The sequence below is a fragment of the Brachyhypopomus gauderio genome, chromosome 15, assembly GCF_052324685.1.
Source record: "Brachyhypopomus gauderio isolate BG-103 chromosome 15, BGAUD_0.2, whole genome shotgun sequence".
Taxonomy (NCBI): Eukaryota; Metazoa; Chordata; class Actinopteri; order Gymnotiformes; family Hypopomidae; genus Brachyhypopomus; species Brachyhypopomus gauderio.
In genome coordinates this window covers 8,225,960-8,253,506 of record NC_135225.1, presented here as the reverse complement: position 1 = coordinate 8,253,506, position 27,547 = coordinate 8,225,960, and the positions used below count along the sequence as shown (strand labels likewise).

The 27,547-nt window shown below is 38.1% G+C and overlaps 2 protein-coding genes across 7 annotated transcripts; one reads left to right on the top strand and one right to left on the bottom strand.

Annotated features, from left to right (window-relative positions):
• Window positions 1–4,947: 4,947 nt before the first annotated feature.
• erlin1 (ER lipid raft associated 1) lies at window positions 4,948–11,188 on the bottom strand. 4 transcript variants are annotated; one of them, XM_076973785.1, is made up of 12 exons: window positions 11,030–11,188; window positions 10,053–10,186; window positions 9,885–9,966; window positions 9,326–9,372; window positions 9,155–9,216; window positions 8,943–9,068; window positions 8,676–8,749; window positions 7,129–7,187; window positions 6,824–6,915; window positions 6,652–6,741; window positions 6,478–6,557; window positions 4,948–6,338 (listed from the first exon to the last, which is right to left on the bottom strand). In XM_076973785.1, the coding sequence occupies exons 2-12, from the start codon at window positions 10,163–10,165 to the stop codon at window positions 6,129–6,131; spliced, it is 1,035 nt and encodes a 344-aa protein (XP_076829900.1). In that variant the 5' UTR covers window positions 10,166–10,186; window positions 11,030–11,188; the 3' UTR covers window positions 4,948–6,128. The 4 variants fall into 4 exon arrangements, with proteins under 4 accessions (XP_076829900.1, XP_076829901.1, XP_076829898.1 ...); XM_076973786.1 differs by having other exon boundaries at window positions 10,053–10,183; XM_076973783.1 differs by lacking the exon at window positions 11,030–11,188 and adding an exon at window positions 10,808–11,020.
• cfap43 (cilia and flagella associated protein 43) lies at window positions 10,580–27,547 on the top strand. 3 transcript variants are annotated; one of them, XM_076973781.1, is made up of 38 exons: window positions 10,580–10,878; window positions 11,743–11,996; window positions 12,359–12,455; window positions 12,712–12,891; window positions 13,031–13,181; window positions 13,683–13,845; window positions 13,957–14,039; window positions 14,272–14,403; window positions 14,674–14,790; window positions 14,941–15,021; window positions 15,222–15,370; window positions 15,478–15,581; window positions 15,672–15,833; window positions 15,907–16,070; window positions 16,160–16,327; window positions 16,417–16,547; window positions 16,707–16,878; window positions 17,283–17,393; window positions 18,352–18,426; window positions 21,037–21,162; window positions 21,437–21,541; window positions 21,716–21,832; window positions 21,927–22,124; window positions 22,233–22,439; window positions 22,944–23,033; window positions 23,255–23,335; window positions 23,419–23,544; window positions 23,885–24,004; window positions 24,156–24,263; window positions 24,504–24,590; window positions 24,683–24,768; window positions 24,922–25,129; window positions 25,292–25,404; window positions 25,889–26,048; window positions 26,231–26,395; window positions 26,636–26,716; window positions 26,825–26,978; window positions 27,177–27,547. In XM_076973781.1, exons 2-38 carry the CDS (start codon window positions 11,846–11,848, stop codon window positions 27,347–27,349), a joined length of 4,896 nt encoding a protein of 1,631 aa, XP_076829896.1. In that variant the 5' UTR covers window positions 10,580–10,878; window positions 11,743–11,845; the 3' UTR covers window positions 27,350–27,547. The 3 variants fall into 3 exon arrangements, with proteins under 3 accessions (XP_076829896.1, XP_076829895.1, XP_076829897.1); XM_076973780.1 differs by lacking the exon at window positions 10,580–10,878 and adding an exon at window positions 11,421–11,557; XM_076973782.1 differs by lacking the exons at window positions 10,580–10,878; window positions 11,743–11,996; window positions 12,359–12,455 and having other exon boundaries at window positions 12,772–12,891; window positions 13,048–13,181.

Sequence of the window (27,547 nt, the reverse complement as noted above, 5' to 3'; positions counted from 1 at the left end):
GCAGAATAACATGCAGATAATCCACAGAAAAAAATAAGCAAACTTCAGAGCAACACAATGAGAGTTAGGGTGTCAGAATCATTCATTACTTACTAACATCTGGAAGGCTGAGGAGAGCATCATGGCCCTTGAGAGTGATGTGATAAGTAAAAGAATGGAATGATAATCAAATTCTTGCCTGACAATACTGTTTTGTCTGATTCCCTGAAATGATGCCGGTAGAATAGTAGAAATAAACTAAGAAAAAAAATGTTTTTAAAGCTGCCGTACTTGTGAGTGAGATCGTTTCTTGATCTTTTGTGTTATACATATGTTTCTTTTCAGTGATGAAGGCAGAGTGAGTCAGATATGACTGTACTGTCTGAATATTTCTTTTGTCTCATATTCCCTGACAGACTCCATAGAGATACATTAGAAATTTTATAGACAATCTTATAATTATAGACTGAACAAGGTCAGTCAAAATCTTGTTAGTATAAATAAGATAACTAAGAAGTATTTTAGGCAGTGAATGGCATGTTGAAGTTTCCCACTATACAGGTCATGCCTTACTGAAGCCAGCACCAAATATTTGGAGCAGGCACCAGAGTAGGCTATGTGCTCTGTGTCTTTTGAGGGGCAAAATTTGTTGGTTGGTAAAATTGAAACGTATTAGGAGATCATTTGCGAGGGGAGCCTTGTAATTTTGACAGTCTAGGGACCTCCATGGGGTTTAATCTGACACTAACCAAGGCACAGAAAAACAGAAGACAGAGGACTGCATTACAATGGTGAGTTAAGTGCTTGCATGTATGCGGTTTGTCTAACAGCAGGTCATAAATCCCCCAGCCACTGTTCAAACTTTCCTCATTCCTTTCTGGCTACATTCTACTGCTTAAGTTAAAAGGCCGACTGCTCCTGCAAACGAAAAGTAAATAGCTACTTAAAGAATATTGCTGTCAAGCATTTGACAAAACATCTCTTATTTAATGACTGCTCATTTTATTGCTCATGACCAAACAGTTGCAAATGCATGAAATGGATGGAGACATCTCTGAGGTGAGCTCCTATTCATAAAAAAAACTTTGTCCAGTCCCTAATAAAAAAAAAAAAAAAACAGGACACAGGACTAGTGCAAAAGGACATGACATGAATCGGAGGACCTTTCTAAGATAATAATAATACTTATGATTATGATTGTTTAACTGGCAAGTATGAGGTGTGTTTGCCTTCCATTTATATGTGATTTAATATGTTTACATTACAATCTTCAGCTGTACTTAATTCACTGTTGACAGTAATGTGGACAATGCTTTCAACAGCTGGGTGGCCATGACTAGTCAGTGGTATGGCCTCTAAAACTGATGACATCCTGGGGAAAAGCTTACGGTTTAAAAAGAGTAAAAGATTACCCCACAGACCTCATCTTAACTAACAGCCCTTGAAAGCTGTTATCAGAAGCAAAGATACCTGGGTCATAGATAAAGCCTGGAAGTCCTGAGAGGAGGACACACGCTCCCTCTCCCCAAACACAAAAAGCATGACTAAGTGAGTGAGTCAGCTACAAGAGGGTAACATGGTTCTGCCTTGCTCACCTCATGGCTGGACACAGAATCAAAAATTCCTGACCAGATGGAACGTACAAAGAAACTTTATGCAAAGCATGTCAAAATTGCATTTGCAAATTGAGAATGGTGTGTGTAATCTTGACAGTTCTTTTAACAATATGAGCTAATATTTGCCACATCATGCATTACAGAATTTCTTTCCTCACCATGATGAGGTATGTGGTTCAGAAATCCCCTTGGATGAGGCTGCTGTGCTGTGCTAGTGCGGGCTGGCTGTGGGAGACAGAAGTGCAGAGTGCGTTCTCCTCATGACTCCTCTGTTGTGTGCTTGAGCCTGGTGCTCCAGGGGACGTGAGGAGGCCAACGGGTCAGACTGAACACAGATTGCAATTGTTCAGTTTTCAGTCAGCAATTCCTCAGTCTGATCATGGGATTTCCCTTGAACCGTAGCAGTGACTGGCCGTCACCGATCGTAACGTCACAGTTGACAGGATAAGGAGTGCCATCCTAATCTTTGTAGTAATCAGGAGAAAGGAAAAAGGGACATTAGTCCTGACTGAAACAACTTGGATGTCTCAGAAAAGATGGACACTGTTTGTCAGAAGAGAGTGAACAACAGTGCATATATAGAATATTGCTGAGAAGGTATTGGAAGCTACAGGCTATATAGGAATTAAATGATTAAATGGGAATTTTCTTTCTGAATTTTCTACTGATGTTCCGAAACCAGGCATAATAAACCTTCACTCTTTTCCACTTAGACATTTCTTTTTACTAGGCTAATAGTGTTAGAATATATTTTTCAGCCTGATATTGGCAAGGTTTATAACAAGAGTTAAATTAAACTCTAATCTGAAAATCCGAAAATGTGCTTGTGCATTAACAGTGTACACATTTTAGACTTGATGGAAAGAAAACTGGCCCTGAACCCTGAACCTAGTAAAAGTTAGTGAGCAATGCATCCTGTATTGTCACCAGGGAGCCATTAATACAGGATACTCAAACAAGTAGGAAGTCTGTTCCCATGCCCTATTTAAGTCCTAGAATTTGATTAGCAACAGCAATACTACAACACAGACAACTCACATTTCTATATAAAAATATCCACTAAAATACCATAAAAATCAATAGGCCTTACCTCAGTATTTTATGAATGTTCTGATTATTTGTCTTTCACTATCTGGGTGGAACAACTTCCCGCAGGTTCCCTATGACTGGATGTGTGGTAAGGAAGGATATGTTGTGGCATATCCAGGAAGCAGTAGTCAGCAGTGCACGTGTCTTAAGGAGAAGCTTTGCTCTCAATGCAGTTAATATAATAAGTTTTATTAATAAATGTATGATGATTTATCGGAAAAATAACAAGATATATGCAATCTACTGCCATTATACTGCCAATAAGCACAGAACCAGCCCACGGGTCCCATGCTTTTGAGGGGCACTGAGAAAGTTGTTGGTTCATACAGTTAAAAACGTATAACATAATTTGTGATTGGGATTTTCACTGTATTGGGGTCTCCACTTTTCATTTCTAAGAAAGAGGTCAGAATTGGTGAAATCACTGTAAGCAGAAAGAACAGTTAGGTTACTAGGACACTAACCAAGAATAAAATGTATATATTTAATAAAACAAGGGTGTATTTGAAAACCACTCGTGCTTCTGTAAAGGTCAGTAGGAGTTATAACCCTTTCTGTCCACTATCTTCAGGCACCATTTCCTTCCTTTGTCCTTCTTGATCATTAGTTAGGTTCTATAGTCAAGTCAGTTTTATTCATTATACTGGGATAAAATCTGTGACACTTCCTGTCTTTAAAGAATTCAGTTCATTTCCAAAATAAATATTGTGTGATAACAATAAGCAGTTTTTTTTTTGCATGTTGTCAAAAATGATATATTTTTGTCACCATAATTTCTTAATTCTCAAACTGGCCCTGACCCAATCCAACAATTTTCTGAGATCCTTGTTTTTTTCTGCTTGTTCCACTGGTGAAAGCAAAACCAGTCCTGAGCTGGTGTCAACACTGTTATCAAAGGAATTTGAAGTGCTCCTTCTCAGAAGCCCACGCATGTGCCCAATTTGGCTTACAACATAAAAACGCATTTTCCTTTTCAACTAGCAAACAATTAGCTACTGACACAAGTCTTTAAAAGATGGTGCATTAATTATTAATATATATATATATATACTTTTAACCAGTTCATCCATTCTTTTCCAGGCTGTTATGAAACTAAATACAATCCAACAGCCTAAAGGGATAAACGTTGATAGTGAATTTGTCAAAAGTAAATAATGTATAGCATTAAAAAATAGATCCGTTAACAAGCGTTACCTTTATATACCCCCACATAACACCTATTAGTGGTATCAAAATGTTTTATTTTACAGAATTGTACGGTCAAAATGTTACAAATTTTGCATATAAATGTTGATAAATCAAAAATTTCAAATTATGCATAAGTATAAAAGTAACATTCAGAGTAGCTTAATTTCACCCATTCTGATTTATTCACTCCTGCAAATCATATGCACAGATTCAAAAGCCCATTTAATTGATTTTTGTATAGTTGAATTTTGCACATTTTGTACTTGTATTTCAAAGACAAAATAACTTGCTCAATCTTCAGATGCATTTGTTTGCTATTTAATATCAATATTAGTTTCATATTCCACTCCCAGCCCAATATTAGGAAAAGTTACTCTAAAACCAAAGAGGAAAATAGTTAACAGTAAACAGTAGAGAAGGAAGCCTCACAACAGTTATAGCAGGTGGGATTGACTGGATGGACATTAATGTCTTTTAACAAGCTCACTCTGACAGAAGACAAATGTAATGCAGCAGAATGTGTAAAAAAACAAAAGAAATATTCACATCTGTCATGAAAGTCTTGATGAATCACTCAAAATCAATCTTTCAAGTTAACAGAGGGGTGATTTTCCAAAAAGCACAGTGTTATACTAACTAAAAGAGAACTGCCCGACTCCTCAAGCTGTTAAGATGAAGATGGCTACAATACTTTTAAGAAACTCACTCTATCTCTTTCCTGAGAGTTAGCACCTGTAAACATTCCAACATATGCACTTGGCAAAGTCCTCATGTTTCAGGAAATGCACTGTAGTCTAAAGCATAAATATATTTTGTCAAAGCAAACATAACCATTCAAAAACAGTGGGCTTTTTTGGTAGGAAAAAAACCTTATTCCACAGTGTCTGATAATTAGATAGCAAACTCCCCCTAGTGGCAACATCCTGACAGGAAGGATCAAAAGGTACTTAGAGTTATTTGACTTCTCCTATCAGCATGTCTGATAAATTCAATAAATGTTATAGATGCCATAAATGACATTATATCACAATTACATTAAATGTTATGAACATTTCAAAAACTTTCCAGTATGCCATTTTTGCAGATATAACCTTGGTTAATGTTAATGCCGTAGCCCTTCATGTTAATCGTTTTTTTTTTTACCAGCCCTATTTAGATTAAATTCCCTTTTTACGTTCCTCTCATACCAAGGGAGATGACCATTTGGCTAACCAGAAAGTTTCCCTGCGAAAGCAGACTGCCTATTTAAGCCCTAAAACTAAGTTAGCCAGGACATACCAGATATAAGTTATGGCAGAAAGCTGCATTTGTGGGAATTACAGCCCACGCAGTAACTTATATAATCAAACGAAACACCCTACTAAATGAAGCCCAATGACCTTACGAACCATGAACATCACATACAACTCAACTACTACTCACTAATCAACCTTCCCGAAAGACAAAACCAACCACTGCACTACATACTAGCTACTACACCTAATCCATCAATGCTCTGTTCACAAAGATGAAAAAACAGCATAAAAGAAACAGGTTTCATTCTCAGTCTCAATACAGAATGAATGATATGTGGACAGTACATGTATTTTTGAAACAGAAAAACTATTTGTAAGCAACATCAACTATTTCAGTCCGTTTCTTTGTGGCTTGTTCTTAATATGTCTACAATATGCAAGCCAGCACTGTAAGTTAAATGGGGAATTATTCACTGATGACCTCAATTTAATATTACGAAATGGAGATTAGCTAACTTTGGTGATAACAAATCTCTCATAGCTGCACAATTACCCAGTCTCAATTAGTGTGAAGCCTTGTAATTCCAGTTATTCAAAACACAAAATCTCTTCATCTCTAAGCTTGTACATACATACTAATCTGAAAAAAACCCCAAGTCAGAATAATAGAAAGTAAGCAATAGTGGAAAACGTAAACGCATGCTTTGTGAGCCTTGGGACACTTTAGGGGATACAGCAGAGGACATTTCTTAGTGTCCTGTAAAATCACAGCAACATCCAGAAATTCATTAGCAAGGTTTGTAAATCTCAGTCAAATTTTAAGACATTCGCTTTCCCCCCTCTGAAGCTGGCAGTAAAACACAGCCCTCTTCATGTTCAGTGTCTTTCAACTCACTGCACCAAGCACCCAGCTCCCACCGTAGCATGACAGGAAAGCATCTATGCAGCATGCCACGCAAGCATCCCCAGGACACCCCCAAACAGATCGACAGACAGAGATATGGGACAGGTCAGGGAGACATCAGTGGCCTTCTGAGTTCGCTCTGGACACTTTCCTGGACTTGTCCATGTTGAATAAGTCCAAGTGCTCAGATGAGTCAGCCTTCCTGGGTGAGTGAGAGGCACTGTTGTCTACAAACATGTTGGGGATGTCTTGGCCAAAGTAGATCTTGCTGTTGGATGCTATGGCCTGGTATTTCATGAGCTCCAGGTACTCTGGTGTCAGCTTTAACTAGAAGGTAAAGAAAACGAGAATATTCACTTCATACAATGCAAGATGTATGCATTCATAATCGCATGCTTAAATGGGCATCAGATCCTTCGTAGCATCAAAGCTTCTTTTATGCAGTTGTAAGGGCACGGTGTTTTACCCGGTTTGCTTCTGCAGACTTTGCCGCAGTGTAAAACTCAGCATCTGCTTTGGCTTTTTCTCTCGCCATGAAAGCAGCATCTGTCATTGACAACAAAGCACGTGAGTATCAGATTTCTTTGACTAATAGAAGGTATGCCATTTTGTGAAATATTTGAAGCCATGTGAATGAAACCTTCTATTTCAGAAATCCTCTTCTCTGTTTCCTTTTCCATTATTTTTTGCTTAAACTGGATCTCAGCCACTTGTGCCACCTTTTGGGCCTCTGAGATGAGGACACAAAAGACATAAATACAGCCCATACCTTTACTCTTAAAATGCTGAGAGTACTAATTTATTTCACCCACCAATGATCGCCTTCTTTCTCTCAGTCTCTGCCTCCTTCTCCACAACTTTCTGGGTCTGAGCTGTGATGAGCAGTCTGGTCTTTTCTGCTTCCCTGCGGTAGGCCAAGAGACATTTGCTTCACACTAGTTTACATATAGAGTGATATGACATTGTAGTATTAGATGATAGCCCTAGTTTCAGTGCAGCAATGTATATTGTGTTACATTACACTATATATAAATAAATGTTGTTACACAGACTGACAGTGTCCAATACACATGTTCTGCAAAAAATAAAAATAAATAAAATAAAAAAAACTACTTACATCATTTCAAAGTTCCTCCTGATTGACTCAGGGATTTTAGGCTTGGTGACACGGACAGCCTGTAAATTCCACACATAAAAACAACGGCAAATATAAACCAGAGCAAATCAATGACATCCAGCTTGAAGCACAGGCAGAAAACAAACTGGTCCCATGATGCTCTGCCACCTTCAGACTCCACTCATAAAAATCAGTCAGTCAAGACATTTCTCACTCTTTGGTTCTGACTGCTTTCCTGGAACGCGTGGCTTTCACTGATGGAATGTAAACACAAAGAGCTTTACAATTTCTTGCTGTGTCTGAAATGGTGAAAACAGGTTTAACAACTGCACTTTAACCTTAGTAGTCACTGTTTCAAACAGACCCAAAAACAAACAAAAAATTTGTTACTGTCCAAATGCTCTTGGTGTTCACTAGACAGACTCCTATGTGAAGGAAATGTTTCTGTACAAAACAAAAAATTTGACTACAAAACATAGTAGTAAAGTGTGTTAGTGAGCTAGTTGACGTAATTCAGCTTAGCTTATTTCATTTATTTTATTTTGTTGGGGTAGGTAAACATATGACTAATACTCAAAACATAACAACAAGAAATCACAAATACAAAATGCAATAAATTAAAACATTTCAATTAAAATATGTAATCAACTCCAACCCCTGACTTTATCATCAGTCCAATACTAGGCTCTCATCTAGACCATCATCAGTACAACAATCCAACTGTGAGCAGACAACAGACTGAGTATTTTCATGCAAACATTTTTTTTTGGTTCATGGGAGTCTTAAAATTCACACGTTTTCTAATCAGTGAAAAACGCATTCAATTGTTGAATAGCTATGAAGAAAAAAATACTGTGCAAAAGCAGTTGCTCTTACAGTACTACACTACCCCTGGAGGCAGATCTTGTAGCCCTGTGCAGATCTTTCATTGCAAAGCTGAACAAAGCACTTTGAGCATGAAGGTACAGTATAATGCATAATCTTAAACACAAGACGAACATTCAAATAAAAAATTTGCCGATTGAAATTCAACACGTATTTGTCAAGTATTTGACAATGGTGATAAAGATTTTGATGGCTTGCTTATGAAAAGATTCAAGTGGCATCACGGCCACCTTACTTTCCTGAAATCGGATATGCAATAAGAGAAATTAGATCAAATCAATGTATTTAAAATTGCCATATAGGTTTCCATTCTGACTACACTTATATTTTATTGTGTGGTTCATATTTGGTTTTTTTTTAACTAAGAGTATGATCTGCAATAATGTCAAAATATGTACACATCCTCCATATTTTTATTCTTTAAACAATTTACCAAAATTCAGCAAGGTCCAACAAGCAGCCATGAATCAGACCCTAAGTAATAAAAAAAAACAGCTACTTTGTTCACCAGATGTTCTCCACCAGTCCACACTAACAGGAACACAGGAACATACAAGTCTGCTCTTTAAGGCCCATGTGTGACATAAACCTCCAAAAACAAAATAAATGAGTAAAACCGAAACTCCACACATACTCAAAAGAAAACTGTATTAAACTCTCACCTGAATAGTGAGACCAGGGGCCATAGAATTCAGATCTTTCTGCAGAGCGGTCTTAAGGTTCTCATCAATTATATCTAAGACAAAGTGAGATAAGAGAATGTAGGCTCGAAGATAGAGCTTAATTAAAGTTCAGCTGCAATAAAAGTGCAATGAACGTAAGACACATAGTTGGTCCATGACACACAACATGACTGAATCTCGTCCCATGTAAACATTTAGCCAGCAAGTACTATTCAAGATAAACTGTTTGACATAATTGTGACTTACCAAACAACTCAATGTAAACCTCTTGTAGTGTGTGAACACTGCAGAACTGGTTCAACTCGTGGTGGATTTTGTTGAATATTAGAGTCTTGTCATAATCTGCGGTGTAGTTCCGTACAATGTCCACCACTGAAAAGATATAGGTCAACCTCAAGGTAAGACTTTTTTCAACCAATTGTACTCATGTAATTACATCTGTGCAACATTGTTCTAACCTGCTAATGGCACCAGCATATTGACCACCTCAATTCTATCAAAATAGATCATGACACCACCACTGCAGACAAACAAACAAACAGGAAAAAAAAATCACAATATTTTCAGGACAATCCCCTCTATTACCCAGTACAAAAGTTCACCAACAGCTCAGTAGTTTAAAGTCTTACCTTGTTCCACAAGGCACATTTTTTATTTCATCTGTTTGCAGTGTTGTCTATAATAAAGGGAACATTTATAACAAAAAACATCAATTGGCATTAAACTGTCAAAATAATAGTAAAAAAAGAATCAAATCCTCAGTCACTCTTCGTCTAAACCATTTAAAATATGCAATGGAGGACGTGACCTTCATTCTATAACAAGAATTCAAATCACAATCCAAGGTTCAGCTCCTACACATTTTCCACCCTCCCTTTATCTAGGAATCAAGTATGATGACAAAGCAGACAACCAGTTACATGAATCAACTAAAAGGGATCACTAAATCCAGGACAAGACTAAAAGGGATCACTAAATCCAGGACCAGACTGGATTTGAGGTTCAAATTTGAATATCACTACTCTACAGTATAGGCCAAATGCACTTTAATGAAATAAAGCACAGAGAATAATTTCCTGCAGTATCTGTCTCAGAATACACAAACATCCATGTTAAATGGAAAAGCAACAGCAACAACATGATTCACACTTATTGAAATGAAACACATTTGACAGAAATAGGTCTTACTTGTACTGATCTGTAGGTGGTGATGAACGGCAGCATGATGTGATAGCCTGGCCCATTTGGAGAGGTCAGCAAAGCTCCTCCTCTGGAGAAAGACCATTTACAAATGACTTAAATCTGTCAAATCAAACAAAACTATATCACAGTGCAGCAAAGCGTTTTGATACCAACCTGTAATAAACTGCTAGATGCCCTTCTTCAATTTTGTGTATAGAGGAGTGAAGCATAATTGCCATCACACCAGTGATGACAGCGACCACTGCCCCTACGTGCGCCATCGTCATCGCTCGGCCAACACTCTCCTGCTGCAAGTCAATTCAGCAAAGTTACTCACCCCTTCAAGGGTAAAGAAACAAAACCTTTTTAATTTAGCAACCTGGAATTGTCACTCTGTAAAGGAGACACACTAACTCGGGTTAACACAGATATAAATCACTCTTCGGTTCAAGAAAGTTTGGAAGTCTCTTCAAACGTGCAACACGTGCATTCAGTTCAAAGTACCAAAGAAGCACTGTTATCTAACCTAGTCGTGCCTGCTGGAGATAATTCGTCGCAACTATTTGGACAAAACCAACAATTAATAATAATGCACCACGTCATTTCACATATTGCACTCTGTAGATTATATAAGGCAAACTGTGCCAGAGTCCCAATGCTATTTGTGTCGGCGTTATTCTATATAGGCAACTAGAGAGTGTGCTTGCTAACTTAAGTTAAGGGTTAAGGGTCAGGCCAGCTGGAGCACGTTGTTCATGTCACTACATGGTCAGGCTCGTTTTAGAGATCCAGATCCAAAAGTGAGCTGCACGTTAACCGAGCTACTAGTTCACCATTATCAAGCGCCATTGCTCTTGCAGGGATCAATCAGGCACGAATCTAGCAACTCAAACGAAATCCACAGATAAAACAGTATGAAGACTACTTGCTCGTTGCATGGTTGACCTGTTATCCATCATTCGACACCAGTTGAGTTGGACTCGAGTTGGGATTCGCCTCGGTAAGAACAACTCGAATATCAACGATCCGTTCTGGTGTCGTGTTGGCTAGCGTGTGGCTAGCGTGCTAAGCTAGTAATGTAAACTGGCAAACGGACCGAGTTCAGTGATGCGGCAACCGACAGAGAAACGTTGTCGGCGAAACACGTGTACCTGTCATTCGTTAGTCAGCGCACACCGAAGAGTATCATTTCAGTTTATATACGAGGGAAAGAAAGTACTGGAGCCATGCCCTTTCGATTTATTCCCGAATTGCGCCTATCCCACTGCGTGCGTCAGTGGGGCTCTGAAGCGGTCGACAAACAGCGTATAGAGGTTGAGCTGTTTCTCGTTAGCCAGTTGTCAAAATAAAAGTGCATATGTGTCCCGATTAAGAGTATTGCAAAATAAAAGTAAATTGTTATGAAGTATGCACGAACATAAGCACGCGCATTTACCTAAATCGAATAAAAGTATTGACGTTAGATACTTAATAATATTTTTGTGAAAATACGTAAGGGGACTCATTTGCTGTGGCTAGTTTCCTAGTTTTTTGTGCATCGCAACCAATAGGAAGTGAATCAGGCGGTTTCAAAGGCGTGTTTTCGGTTGCCAAAGAAACACGTACAAAGATCTAAGCTGCAAAGTGCTCGAACCGGCTAATCCCATTTAAATGGATGTTTTGGGGAATTTGGAAGTAAGGTCAGTAGGAAAGTTACCAAAACATTTTGATGAATTCAGCAGATGCAGTTAATAATATAGACTTTAGTATATCCATGTTGTTATTGTTACCTGACACATGTATCAGTTAACCTGAGTTAACCCAGGTATGCTGGGCGTATATAAAACATTGTTATACGTGGTTTTGTTTGTTTGCTTTCTACAAGGTGGGTGCAGGGATTCACCAGCAAAAACGTTGAATTCCTCGACAAGAAAACGGCCTGCTACACCTGTGGGGATTATGTAGTTTTCCTTAACATCGAGACGAAAATGAGAAGTTTGCTCCAGGGTCCTGGACGAGGCATTGGCGTCTTCACAGCAAACGGGCTTTGCAAGACTCTTGCATTTTCTGAACAGAAACTTCATCCTTCTATATTTGTGTACAGCTACCCTAAACTTACCCTGACATGTACACTTAAGGGTGTGTAATTTTGTATCTGATACATTAATCTGGGGTCTTCAAACATTATTAAGCTTGCTGTCAAGCAAATGTTTAAATGCAAGTTATACAGAATTCAAGGTCATGTCTACATGATCTGAATATTAGGTGATTTTTTTGGAATGCTTGGATGGGAAGATAAAAAATAAGTTAACTTATTAGTTGGAATGTAATCATATAATTCTTATATTATAGTTTTTAAATAATAATTTATGTTGATAAATAATAATAATAATAATAATAAGCAACCTTATTTTGTGGCTCACAACACTTTTGAAATTGCTGGTTTACACTGGTGAAGCAGAAAATCAAAGAATGAATCTTTTACTTAAAACTTTTTTTAGGCACAGCTAAACTGGCTTACACAGCCCTGGCACTAAGTAATTCTGGTCGATATTTAGCCTGCTGTTCATCTTTACCGGACTACACCATTGAAGTATGGTAAGGAGAGTATCGTCTGATTAGGTCCTATCCTTTTATTATACAGTATATTCAGACATTAATATTTGGACATACCAAAGGGGTTTTAAAATAATTCCTGTATAACTCACATTTTACCATATTTGGACCAATTTCTTGAATAAAAAGGAAAGCCTGTAGGCAGTTGGACAAATTAAATTATTTTTTCTGTGTTTATACTGCATAAAAGATGGGACATACAAGATTAGTCACTAAAAGTTAAGGTATGTTTTCACAGGAACTTGGAACATAGCACTATAATTTGTAGCCATCCACAGGCCATAAATTATCCACAAGAGGATATCTTAATACTGCTCTTTAATCCAGTGAACTGGCAACAAATCTGTGCTGCAAACTCTAGGTGTGTCAAAGTGTGGAATATTGAGAGATGTAACAACTTTCACATGATAAAATCCAGGTAGGTATTGTATTTAACCAGCAGATGTCACTGTTTCATTTATAGTTAAATTGATAAAACTTACTTTACATATATTTGTTTATTCGGAAAAAAAATAGCAAGTACATTACTGTTTTGTCTGTTTATATTTGCTTGTCAGTGTTCTTGATCTTCCAGCTACTGATGGATCTATTGTTGAGCAAGAGGTTATTCCTCCTCACTTGCCTAATGGGAAGTTGACATACAATGGCCCCCAGATGCCCATGTCAGCTGTTGCGGGCCTAATTGGTGACAGAGCAGATAACTTTGTGGTACTGATTTTCACTCCTGATTTTAACCTATACATACGTACTTGTTTATAATTAATCTGAATAAATAGATTTGCTTTTCTGTTAACGTTTCATGCACCAAGTGGATTCCTCAACATTTTGATAGGTGACACAGTAGTGTAATAAAATGTTAAAGGTGATTTTAGAATGGTAATCTCTGCCAGATTATTCGTGTTAAAGCTTCAAATTGAAGAACCAGTAGTTAGTGATTTGATGAAATTTGTTTGCTTTCAGTGTTGTTTGAGCTAGTATTGTTTGTACCGTTAAAAACCAAAGGAATAAGATCATTTCTCTGAATACTGTATATTTACAAGTAATTATTTTTAAGAAGAAATGTTTATATGCTATAAAACTGAGGAAAATGGAGTGTATCTTAACTTTCAAAAAAAAAAAAAAAGTTGGTTGCTTTATGTTAGTTACATGTCGTTTTATGATGAAATACAGAATCTAAAGGGACAAAGATTATTTCTTTATTTTGAACAGCCCAAGAAGAGAATGAAACCAAGACTGTGCCCAAGCGCCATCTGTTGGTCTGCTTCCTCAGACCTGTATGTAGGTACTAAGGAAGGCTACCTGCTGCAGGTAAACCCTGACACTCTCCAAGTGTCTGTCCTTTACAAGCCTCGCATCGAGGGAAGTAAATCAGGTAAAGAATAGGTTTAATCAGTATGTTTTTTTGTTTGTTTGTTTGTTTTTTATTAATTTTTTTAGGTTATATAAGCAGCTTATGAAAGAGTGTTTTAATCATATCTTTCAGATGGCAGGAAAAGTCTGACGATACAAGAAAACAGATTTCAGAGCTTGGCACTGCACAATAACGGAGTGTTTGCTACAGGAACTGTATGACTATCTTATTTACAGTCTTAATGACACTATATACTATATATATGACACTATATATATAACCAAGTACAGTCCATCCAAAATACTGAAATAATGTTCTAGCAAGCCAGGACTGATGACGTGCATGTAATTTTCAAGTTTAAATAAGATATGATATGCATTTGTATAGTTAACATTTGAGCTTGTCTTGAACTTGTTTTTCTTTTTTTATACTGATAATTTGTCACAGGATGGTATTTTACGAAACCTCCAGATTAAGGGGAATCAAGTGCACATAATGGAGATTTGTGCTGTAGAGGAACCAGTCTCCTCAATGTGCTGTTCACCTGACTATGAAATGTTACTGCTGGCCTCCACCACTGTAGGTGTTAAATCTTTTCATTAAGGATATTACATTTAGCAAATTACACCACATTCTTTATTCTATTTATTTCTACAGACTCAAACGTCAACATAAGGTCAACTGATCACTGGTTACAGTCTTTCTAACATTTTGAGATAACAAATAATATGAAGAATAAATATTAATTGGTATTGTTTAGTAATAGTAATTAAAATTAATGCATTGATTCTTGTTCATTTCAAAATAATCTCAGAAAAAAAGATTTTAAGGTCATGTAATGTTTTACAGGGATGCATTTACAGATACAACCCAGGACTCAAAAATAAGGCGGTCAAAATTCTGGATGTGTTGCGTGGAGACTTTGTGGCTGCTGCTCCATTGTATACTGAACAGGATATTTGTGTGGTAAAAAAATACTGATATTTCTTTTAACTTAATCTTTTATCATCATCATTAATTTTTTATATATCAATTTTTGCTTATTACATTTTTGCTTAAATCTTCAGCATAGAGTGTGATATGTTTTGCGTATGTGTATGGTGTATGTAACCCCAGTCAGTACGAGAGTCCGGAGAACTACAGCTGTGGTCACTGGATACAGGATTTTGCATCGCATCTATGTCCCTGCAGACAAACGTTAGTGCCGTTTCCTCCACCCTCTGTCCTCTCCATCCTGTCTTGATCTACCTAATACTAATATCCTAATACTCCTGTCAGACATTCACACACGGAGAGTATGGCTGCTTACCAGTGAAAACGTGACTTTTGCATGATGATATTAAATCATTATGGCCGTTGTGTTCAGTATTTGAGTGTTTTAATTTGTATGACTACAGGTAACCAGCTTGGCGTGTTGCCCAATAGCACAGTATGTTGTTGTGGGTACAGTCAGTGGACACGTTGTGTTTGTGGAGCTGACAAGGAAGCAGAAACCTCGACTGGTTCACAGAATCCATCTGTACCATGTGCCTGTAGATCATCTAGTGTGAGTGGTCTGTAATGGTTAATGTGACTACTTGAGTGCACAAAATATATATTTTGTTGTGTTTTTAGCATTATGATTGTGTAATGTCATCCATTTTTCTTCGACAGTTTTGATCAAGGTGGCAATTTCTTGATCACTGGCGCATCAGATCCTCACATATTTCTGCTGGATGCAAGGCCATCTAAAGCATTTGAGGTTATTGGATACACAGGTAGAGCGTGCATAAGTAGAACTGCAGCTATAGAAATGCATATAAAAAGATTAATATTCTCTGATCTGAATATTTTGTCATTCTTTTCAGTGGCTATGGGTGCTACTGTGAGCTTGTCCACTCAGTACCAAAAAGATAGCAAACAAGTGAAAGTCCTGGTGCTCTGTGATGTTGAGAAGGTGGGAGAGAAGAAAGAAGAGAGAGAGGGCAATCAGCTGGTACTCATCTCACTGTCTGTACAGGAGATCACAGGTAAACACAGAAATGAGTGTGCTGCTTATATGAACTGTCATGCATCTTTTTACTGACTGACATTCTCTTATAGGTCCAACGAGTTGTGTGGACCACCATGGCTGCCTGCGCAAAGATGTTTTTCAGCGTTGGTCCTATGAGGTCCCACACTTCCTCTCTTCATGTGTCCTGGGTTCCAAAAAGATCTTTGGCTATTGCCACCAGAAGAAGGTTCTCCAGAGATTCCAGCTCCCAGAGGTATGAAGTGTTTGGTCCCATTTAGGCTTTAGTGCATGTGATTATGTTTAAAATAACATAAGCCAAAGCATTTGTGCTCTGATTTACAGTGTGTGAATAAATCATCCAGCACTCAGGATGCAATCCCACTGAGCCCAGAGAAAGAAGTAGAAGGCCATCCGCTCGGCCCTGCGTCAGTTCAGCTGTCTTGTCATCAGGCGTGGCTGGCCTCTGTGGGCAGAGACGGGCTGCTCCGTATTCGAGACATCTCCACTGTGGTAATATCTTGAGTTCAGACTCATTCACAGCTTTACTGGTATTCATGTATTCATCATGATGTGGTTTTGTACCAATCAACCCCATGCAGGAGCGGTATGTGCAAATGCAGTGCCACTCCTGCTGGCTGGGTGGCGGGCACTCTGTGACTTTTACCCCCGACAGTCAGACTCTTATCACCACCGGCCTTCAAGATGGATCTCTGGTCTGTAGCAGCCTCAGGTACAAAGGTTTTTCAGTACACATAAACTTTAAAAAGATGCTATTTATATTGTAATATAAAATGGTAATATAAATATCTGATATCTATCTGTAACATACTGTATACGTGTTTAATTGTAACTACCAGTACATTCAGTATAGAAATACAAATTTTAACAGGTTAAAGATGACCGGAGTTGACAAAGCAAATACAGCTAAACAGTATGGACTTTCTATGGTTGCGTCCTTTGAGAACATAATGTCCTCTGAGAATCCAGTCCTCAGCAACATGGCTGACTGGGACCCACAGGCACAGTCCGCAGGGGGATCCACCCTGTTGCACACAAGAGAGGTAGAGAAAATTCATCTGTCAAAGGTTGTGTAACTCAACCAGTGAGCAAATGGCATCTGCTCATAAAATCTTGGCAGAATGTCGCTAGCTTACTGAGTCATAACATCTTTGCTGACAACTCTGCTGTTTGTGGAGAAACTTCTGAGAGATAGTTATGCAGCAATACTGGGGATGAGGGTTTGGTGCTGGCAAACTGGGATACTTGTGCAGGTCAGAGCCAGTCAGATTCCAGTGTCATAGTAAAGTGGATACAGATTTCTGAATTGGATTCAGATTCTATAGTTCGATACAGCTGGAATTGATCATATTGCCATAATACACTAATGCTCTCTCTTACTTTAGATGTGAAGATTTTTTGCAAATGCAAAGTTTGTAGGGCTGTTTTAAACTATTTTTATATGTAGGTCAGTGAAGGGGTCCATGTAAAAGCTGTCCTATCTGACAAGGATGAGAGTCACTCAAGTCTACACTCTGCAACTCCATCCAGTTCCACATGGCTGGACTATAAACTAGCGGTCAGTGTTATATAATGAAAATGAAAAATGTGAAATGTGCCATATGTCAATTGCGATTTTTCACTGCAATCGAAATTTGTCCTCCACATTTACCCATCTGTGCAATTAGAACACACACACTAGTGATTACTAGGGGGCTGTGGTGCACACATGCCCAGAGCGGTGGGCAGCTTTAGCCTGGCACCCGGGGAGCAGTTGGGGTTAGGTCACCTCAGTTAGGGCACCTCAGTCATGGCCACAGGCCTGGGAATTGAACCCACGACCCTCTGGTCACAAGATCAGTTCCCTACTACATGACCATGACTGCCCTAATGATGTCCTTTAATAACAGCATTGTTAAACAATATTAATATAAGTGGTAGAATTATGCACTTCATTAATCTGTCATCAATGCAGTATCCTATAGTGTAATTCTCCTTTTCCTAGAGAAACACTACAGCATTCTGTATTCTCTACAACATTCTATATTATACATTTATTAAGACAGTATTAAATTTACTGTGACAGAGCAGATAATTGTTTCCTCAGAGATGTATTTTTCTGTTCATCACTAAAAGCAATTTCTTCCTGGAACCAGGATGACATATATGGAAAGTATACTAAGAGACTTATACTGTGGTTTTATGTTTTGTTCACAGTTTGTAATGGAAGGAAAGTATTTTTGTATGTTTCAAGGCTTTGTATACTGGCTTATAAATGTGTAATGTTTTGTAAGCTTGACAGCAATAGATCTTGTCTTGTGTTTATTTTGACATAGCATTGCACACTAAATTTAATATACCACCAGTTTCCATAGTTTTTCAGCCGTCAGCAATGTGAAGCTGTGAAACTTAACTGCTGGGGCCCAATTGTGAGCAAAACTTCTTCATGGATCTCCATCATAAATCAGGAGAGTCTTCAGCTGACTATATGTGTGTCTTTATTTCATGTAGTCTGAACACGTTTGCTGTCTTCACAGGTGGAAGAAGAGAGTCAGCAGTTTACAGAGGCCAGGAGGAGTCTTAAGGAGGGCGTCATGGAACTTTGTGACACAGTAAGAAGCAACATAAGTGTATTTAAACTTTTTAACTGGGTGAAAGACGTGCCGCTCATTTTTTTTTGTGTCTCTGAAGTTTCAATAACTTTTAAATTGTGATCATTTAAAAAAATAATTTATACGTTTTTCTTTGGAGGCACGCACGATGACAAAAGTTACAGTGAAACATACACGTTTTATTTAAAACGAAGGTGACGTTCAGTGCGGTAGCGCAAGCACTTAAACAGACACTCACTCAGGCACGAACTTTAGACAAAGACGAGCATGAGACATTGTACGAACGCCCATTAAATAGGTGTAGAACACATTCCCAAGTTATCACGAGACAAGGCACAGGTGAGAACAATGAACACGCTCACAAACAACCCACACCCATGGAACTACAAACATGGACATAACTAGACGCAGACAACGTAACAACACGCCCACAAGCAGGGGCGCAGATGGCACTGGGGACGGGGGGGACATGTCCCCTCCAGATTTATATTGACCCCATCTGAAATCTAGCATCTACAAGTATAAACGTATATATTGTACAGCTTGGTCCCCCTCACTTCAGAATTTCCATCTGCGCCGATGCCCACAAGGAGGGGTCCGGGGCTGAACCGTGACAGTCTGAGATAATATTGAGAGAAAAAGGGCAAAATTGTCTGACTGGTGTAACCATAAAAATGTAGCACCAAGAATATAAGTTGTTGTCAAATCAAACGTCTGGTATGTCTATTGGTGTAACCACCATTTTTGGAGCCATTTTGAACATTTTGAGCCAGAAGATCATGTAACAAAATGTGATGTCAAACAGAAGGACCTCTGAAGACCCCAACTGCCACAAGTCAAAATTAGTAATTCTCTGTAAAATTTGACAAAATAAAGCAGATTCAGTTCATGGTCAGTTATGATTACAATACATGTCAAATGGTATGACCTCAGTAAAATGTTAATAAACATAAATCATCATAAAATATTCAAGTTAATATGAAAAATAGTTTGAAATATTCAAACCAAGGTCAAGTGTGTACGTAGTCGTCCACAATAATAAAGTGCACATAAACAAGAAGTATGTAAGTGGAAAACTGTGTATGTAAACAACAAAAAACACACGCTCACCACAGAGCATGTGTTAATGTGGATCCTGCTGTAAGGGCAAATGACCTTGTTATAATAAAGCAAAGATACACTACATACACCCTCACATACACATGCTAGTGTTTCATGAGAAAGTGATGTAGATATCCTAAAAGGGTAGTTTTATTGAGAGGTTTGAAGTCCAAATGGAAAACTAATTAAGGCCCTGGACATTAGACAGTTTCAGTCATCTTCTGTACTTTAGCTATCAAAGAGAAAGAGACAGGGAAAGATCACAAACATCCAGTCACAGATCTGCCCAGGGAAACACAGGTACAGATGAGGGAAGAGTGGAAGCAGTATCAAAGGCAGTACAGAAAGAAGACAAGAAGAAAAGGGTGCTTTCTGAAGTTTTGAACCTTACTCCTCTATCACTGAATTCAACAGATGAGCAGCTTTTAATGGCCCTACATAACCCATAGTGTATGTTGCTGATCATGACTATGTGCAGCCAAGATTAGAGAGACCACAGACACCCTCCACTCATGTGAGGGCAGTGCAGAAAAGTACCAGCAAACAGAGCAGTGCTGAAGAAAAGGGAGAAGCTAAGGTTCATAAAAATAAGGAACGTGAGTGAAAGAATGAAGGCAAAAATGCTGCAACGGAAAGTTGATTAACTAAAAGCAAAGAAAGAATGAAAGTGCGTGTGAGACAAGAAGAAAGTCAAAAATAAAATTGCATTGTAAAATTCATAAAATGAATTGTTCTTACTGTACTGAAAGCAGAGATCAATCCGTTTCTTCATTGTTAAAAGTATTGTTTTATATGGGGTATTAAAAAATCTATTAGGTTGTGATCACATTTATTAAAACACCTAAATCACTTCATGACTTTTTATTCTACTTTAATTATCAATTGCTTGTCGTTTGCTTGTCGTCAGTTGGTGTAACCGATAAATGTCAATTGGCGTAACCAATGTTTCTCACAAAAAAGTTACTATGAATATGATTTCAGCATTGTACTACATTGCAAAAATGAAAATTTAAATTATTTTAAACCAACTGACCTAAGATTAGAGAGAAAACATTAATGTCTATGGCATATTGACTTGCTCAGTACACCAAAAACCCATATTATCTTAGTTTAGAAATAAAATATTGTAAATATAATTTGAAATGATATTTCATAATAAATCACTTATTTTCATCAGTACACTTACATAACTTCTAGAAGGTGGAATAATTTAATACTTGTCATGCTTTTGTTTGCACCGTTTGACAATTTAATGTGACTGTGATCAGGGTAAAAATGGTAGAAATGTCATATAAAATGCAATGGCACCAACTGCAAATGCAAACAATACATCTAAACAAACATGTTGTTTTAACATGTTTAAAGCATATTTGTGATTTTGGTAATTAGTATGAAACTCAATTAAGACACATACATGGATTTTGTTTTTCACAGTGTTATTGTAAAGTTCCTAGTAGATGAGTGAATGAATGACATAGAACCACAAATACCCCTCTACTTAATTTGCAGATCCAAGCAATGATGCATGAGAACAAAAGTCTTCCAGACATAGAGAAGCTAGATCAACAGGAGTTTAACCTGGATGTGGATGAGCAGATGAGGCTCAAAACTGAAGGAGAAGCAGCAGTCACAAGGGTAAACACTGCATTTACTTGTAAAGTTTAATGTGTGTATTGTGTCTAATGTTATCGATTTGAACAAGATGAACAAATGGGTGGTATATGCCTAACACTGCTACACGATTGGTAAGTCATAATACAGTCTGTCAAAAAAATGTAAGCACCATCATTTATATAAAATGAAGGGGCTTCCATATTTTATATACTGTATTAAAATTGAAATTCTTAATTGGATACTCCAATAGAAAAAAATAAATCTTTTTGTGTTTTTTGTGTATGAATTTTGTAAGGTGCGGAATGAGATTGAGCTGGAGAACCTGGCCAAGAGTTATATCTGTGAGGTAATCAAGAGAGAATGTTGGGACTCCATGAAGGTTAAAGGCAAGTCCATTAAGGTAATTAAACAAAGAACCTCTGAATTCATGTATGATTTTACACAGAAATTCAAAACTATGAATTACATTGTGAGTACTACTTTCATGGTTCTACTACTACATGTCTAACACTTAAGGACAAATTGTGAACCACTGTCCATATTCCTGAGTATAATTTTATGGCTGGCCCCTCAGGCCTTCCATACTGAGCATGAAGTGAAGAATTACCCTATGAAGGAACGGACAGCAAAGGAACTGGAAGACCTTCACAGGGTGGAGACCATCCGAAAGATTGAACAAGTCCATTCTGATGTATGTTTACACATAAACGTTATATATTCATCATGATTTATATGAAATAAGACTGAAACAAATTGTATATGTCATTTTACATGTTATATACAAGCTCCAACAAGAGATCTTCGAGGAGAAGAGCAAGGTTCTTGTGGAGAAGGAGAAAGATGTGGAGGAAGGGCAAGAGGAAGAAAGCTCAGCTTCAACAGGCAGTCTGAGTGCTCAGTATGGGGGGGAAAGCCCTTACCTATACAGCCAGTTCAACCTGCATATCAGAGAGCAGAAGATCAACCAGATCATCCTGCTCCAGGTGCCATGCTCATACAGATAATTAGAAAATAAATATTTTCGCATCCTCATCTTGAAATATTGCAGAGTGGTTTGTTTTGTCATTCAGATGGTTTTGTTGTAATCCTAGGACATTATCTACAAAGTGAAAAGAGCGTTCAACGGAGAGTTTGAGTCTGTGTACAAACAGAAGGAGCAGGAAATCGGCCGTGTGAAAGATAAGAACAAGCGTATCGCAGAGATCATGGCAGAGCTGGACCTGCAGGAGAGCTTGTGGGAGCCCACCCTGACAGACAGTGAGAGGCCAGAGTGCGCCTTCACTGTCAGTGACTCAGAGGTAACAGCAGCATTCTTGTACTGCTGAATTACATAAATAATAAATTCCCATAACTGCTTTTCTCCCAGGTCAGTTAACCTGTGCCCACATGTGAGCTCATACAGAGTGCTTTGAGATTGCTCATGCTCCCCGTCACTGTACTAAACATGTAGTGTGCTGTCTTCAGGCATTTTGGGGCTTATTGAGTGTGGCTGCATGTTATGTGATCCTAAATGATAAATTCATGCCAAAACCCATTCCAAATACTTTATTTCTCGTACTTTGAACGCAGAAAAGGAAAGATGGGCTTTAGTAGTAGATGCTCAGTTTTCAGATAACAGGTTAAGACAAGTTCTGAGAACTTTTCCATTTGACCTGCTATTAAAAGAGTAAGGTCAGTGTGAAACAATTCAAAACAGACTTTCTAAAGAAATCACTGTAATTACATTTTTCAGTATGTCCAACTCCAGTCTCATATTTGATTAGTACCTGGTACGTACAAGTGAGTACTGTGTGTATCTCTAGATCAAGGTTGAGAAATACCTCACACCTGAGCAAAGGCAAAGAAAAGAGGAGCAGGGAAAAGAGGAGGAACAGAGGCGACTTGCGGCAAAGGTATAGGGTTACTGCAGCATGCATGGCCGTTGTACCTCTTCCCATTTTCACTTGTTATTACTAGTCTGTTTTGTACATAATGTTCTTTACTACACTGAAATAAAACTGCATTCTTATGGATCAAATTTTAACATTTATTATGCTAAAATATCAGTTCATAGATAACGTACAATTTACATAAGTACCACATTCACATTTGAGATTATTTATTTCCTATGTAGGGTGATGATATCAGAGGGAGAGCTCTGGATAACATGATGGGTGGGGTGCTTGAGCTGAAAAAAGAGGATGTCCTGAGAATGGTATAGTAGCCTAACTCACGTTACTGTAGAATGCTTAGAGAATGCATTGATCAAAAATGATTTGAAGCTTGTTTGACTTAAAGGAAGAGCCGCAGCCTGAGTTTATAGCCAAGCCAGAGCTACAGTGGACGGAGGAGGAGAGGAGAAGCTACAAAGAGTATGAGAAGAAAGCAAAGGAGCTCAGGGAAGAACAGGAGAAATACAGAAAGGTGTGACATATTTTGGACTGACCGGCTCATAAGCAATATTGATCTGTTTTCCACAGTGTAGAATGCCTTTTTAAAAAATGACAAATGCAGTATCAAGTGTGCATAAGATGCATGACAAATTGAAGGTGTTCTGACAAACTTGGTAAAAAAAATATATTATGCTGCTTTAAGGAAGCTTACATAATAGAAACACTGGGCTGATGTTTAATTCCTAACAACATGAAACACCAAAATACTTATTCATTCTCTTGAAAGTCCAAGGCTTTGGCTGATTTGTGTATAGTTGTGTAGTTGTGTATACACAGGTCACTGTGTTTACCTTGAACCTTTTTGGCCCAAGGCCTTAGAGGTAGAGATGAAGAAACTGCAGACATGGATTATAGATGCCACCCTGGCCTTTGATGAAACACTGCATGAGCTGTTTGAAAGGAAGGTGAAATCAGAGATGGCTATATACCAGGTGAGATGAAACAGTTTACTTCTACTTGTCGTCTTTTCAAATAAGTATCGAATAAAATTATATGGCATAAATGTGTTATAACATTAGATGTTTGCATACAATTCCTGGCACATTAAAATAGTAGGAAATGGGTTTTGTGTTTGTACCTTAGGAGGAGCTAAAGATCACCAATCTAGCCCTTTCTTTACTCACTGAGGAAGAAGTGCTTACCAGAGAAAAAGAACTGAACTTCAAATTAGAGAAGACAAGAGCTGTTAAGGTACAGTTTGTTCAGATACTGTTGTTGGAGGTCTTGTTTTCACCTGTCCCTTTGAGTGTAATGTACCATGAATAGAACGTGAGTGATGCACATTACTTGCACGCTAATTATCCTCTGAATGATACGACAGTCAAGTTACGCATGAACAAACTTGCGTGGTACGTTAGTCAGTTTGGCTGAGTGTCCGCTCACCACTATCCATAAAATGTTTTTGCATGAGTCACTCCTTTCTGTTGGCAGAAGAGATTTGGGGAAGTTTTGAAAAAACACAGAAAGGATGTTGAGGCTTTTCAGGAGACATATGACAGTGCTGTTGCCGAAGACAAAGTAAGACTGTCACTATCATGCCAGTAAACATGATACTATGTCCTGGTGTCTGGTAATGTCCTATACTTTAAAGTCTCCTATCTGTTTAACAGTTTCTAGACAAAGGGTTTCGCAAAGAGTTTTCTGATGTTCCCGGACATGTTGATCAGCTCTACAAGCTTTACAAACGCAGGCCCAGGTATTCTAGTTATTTTTAAATAAGATATTTATTGCACATATGCTTCATAATTAAATCACTTATGACAAAAGTAATAGTAACTCTGACAACATGGGCAAACGGTTAATTTTGTTGCCTGAGGCCAGAGTGGTAGTGATGGGTGTTGTTTCCTAGGGTCCAGAGGATGAGGATGGAGACAGAGTCCAGTAGCCCATTGAAAGAGTGCCCTGCGTCAGGCAGAGCTGCAGCAGAGGGACTCTCACTGATCCTGAAGGCTATGGAGGAGTTGGACACGCCAGACAACATGCCAGACGACCTGGACGTGGCTGTATGGGAGAGATTCTGTCTGGCCAGGCGGGCTAAAGTGGAAAGCGAGCACCAAGTGAGAAATGAACTTAAGGATCCCCACTAAACTATTCTACTAAATTATACACATCTACAAAGACTTTATAATTTTTAAGAAATCAATAACCCAATGTAATAATGAAGTATATCATTTGACCAATTTTGATCAGTTTCAATTAAGAGGTTGTATTTCTGGCAGGTCAAAATGAAAGCACTGACCCTAGCAGAAATGCAGGCTTTTCTTCAAAAGAGAACAGATGAGGATGAAAGTGCACAGATGGAAATAAGTAATCTCCTTGATGATCTTAATGGGTAAGAAATAGAAAAATAGCACATGGTGTTTAGTATTTGCAAGTATTTTTTTAATGGAAAATTTAATGGGCAGTCATGGTCTGGTGGTAGGGAACTGGTCTTGTGACCGGAGGGTCGTGGGTTTGATTCCCAGGCCTGAGGCCATGACTGAGGTGCCCTTGAGCAAGGCACCTAACTCCAACTGCTCCCTGGGCGCCAGGCTAGAGCTGCCCACCGCTCTGGACACGTGTGCACCACAGCCCCCTAGTAATCACCAGTGTGTGTGTGTGTTCTAACTGCATAGATGGGTAAAAAGCGGAGGACAAATTTTGATTGCGGTGAAAAATCACAGTTGACAAATATGGCACATTTACATTATGGAATGTTTAAGGAATTTGTAAAGATCATGCTGCAAAAAGTGCATACATTTATTTTTTTACTTTTTTATTTTGTACATAAAAAAATGTTTTTATAGCTGTGTGTATCGTTTTATTTTTGTAATCAGACTGCGAGAACAGAAGATGAAGTTCTACTTGGATATTATGGTGCAAATCTTGATAAAGCAGGGTCAGGTTGAAGTGGAGACTGGAGACTTTACTGCAGACTATTCAGACTCTCTGTTGCTCCACCGCAGTGTTGTAGAGGACCTGAACAGCACCATAAGGGTACTCACAAATTTTACTTTTGCCTTCACTTTTGGTTAATGCTTATTGATATGCAATCCCTAAAAAAAAGTAGACAGTACACTTCACATATTTATATGATTGTACAATACTGTGTAGTGATTAGTAATAATGAAAATGGTAAATGAATGATACCAAACATTGGGGCGCACTGCACCACTCAGGCTTTAGGAGAGCAGAAAATAGCCAGCATGACTGAGTGCAAGGACTTCCGTAAAGGAATCATCCAGCAGGAATGGGAACATAAGAGGATGAGGATGAAAATAGAGGATCTCAACAACAAAGCCAGAGACATTCAGATGCTGCATGTTACTCAGGAACTTCAAGAGGTAAAGTCCAGATTTACATAATGTTGTACTGCATAATTAGTTCATCCAATTGTATTGCAAAGAAGCAGCTCAAGCCAATCCCTCAGGCATAAGCAAGACTACGTTGTTACGACTTTGTAAATTACCTAGTAGAAAATACGTGTGGTTCAGTCCTACCCTCCTCACTAACTAGAGTTTAACAGTTTATTGCTTCAGGGTATAATCTAGATTTCTAATGACACTAAACATTTTCTCCCTAAGTACCTGAGTGAGACTGATCATAAGAACAAAACCTCAAAGCAACTTTCAATTCTAGAGAAGACCATGATGTTACAAGAAAAGGTAATAAAAATGTGTTTCTTTCAAATGAAAATCAAAATACAGATCACAATACATTTGTAGTTCCAATTGCTGACGCTATAGATCTGACCTTATCCAATCTTTGGGCAGACTCATGAGAGAAATGTGGAAAACTGTAAAAGGTTAATAAAGCAGCTGAACAGACAGGCCACAGTGAAGAAAGAGAAGAACGCATCTCTAGACCAACAGCTCACCAGCATGCAAGTGACTGTTGCAGAGAGAAAAAGCATCTATGAGACAAAAGGTATCAGGCTTCTCATAAAAAGTGTGCTAATTTTCTATTTTAAACATATATAACTTTAACTATTTGAAATATTAAGAGCCCCTTTAAAATAAATACATTTAAACAGCATGTAAGCCCCAAGTATTTGTTTAAAAATAAAAAAAGCAACACAAATGTTTTAAAACTCTGAAGATTTTACTATATGTTATGTCTTTTCAGCAGTGAAAGAGAGCCAAGAAAAAGAAGGAGATCATTATCAGGACATACTGCAGAGGAAGAAGCTCATGGACCTTGCCAAAGCACAGGCTGAGGAGGTGGCCATACTGAGAGCAGAAATGGAGCGCCTGCGAATGAAGACATTCCCTGCTCTTTCTCAAATGGAATTTAACTGATACATGACTTTAAATAAGAATACCAGATGCCTTTATTTACAAACCCTTTTTTATTGTAACCATCATATAGTGGGCATTTATATAAATGTACCAATACAAAATAAGCACACTGAGAAATGTGAAAAAAAAGTGCAAAAAAAAAAAAAAAATCTATCCTAAAGTTCCCTCAGGTTCCATCTCTTATCTTTCACATGTAAT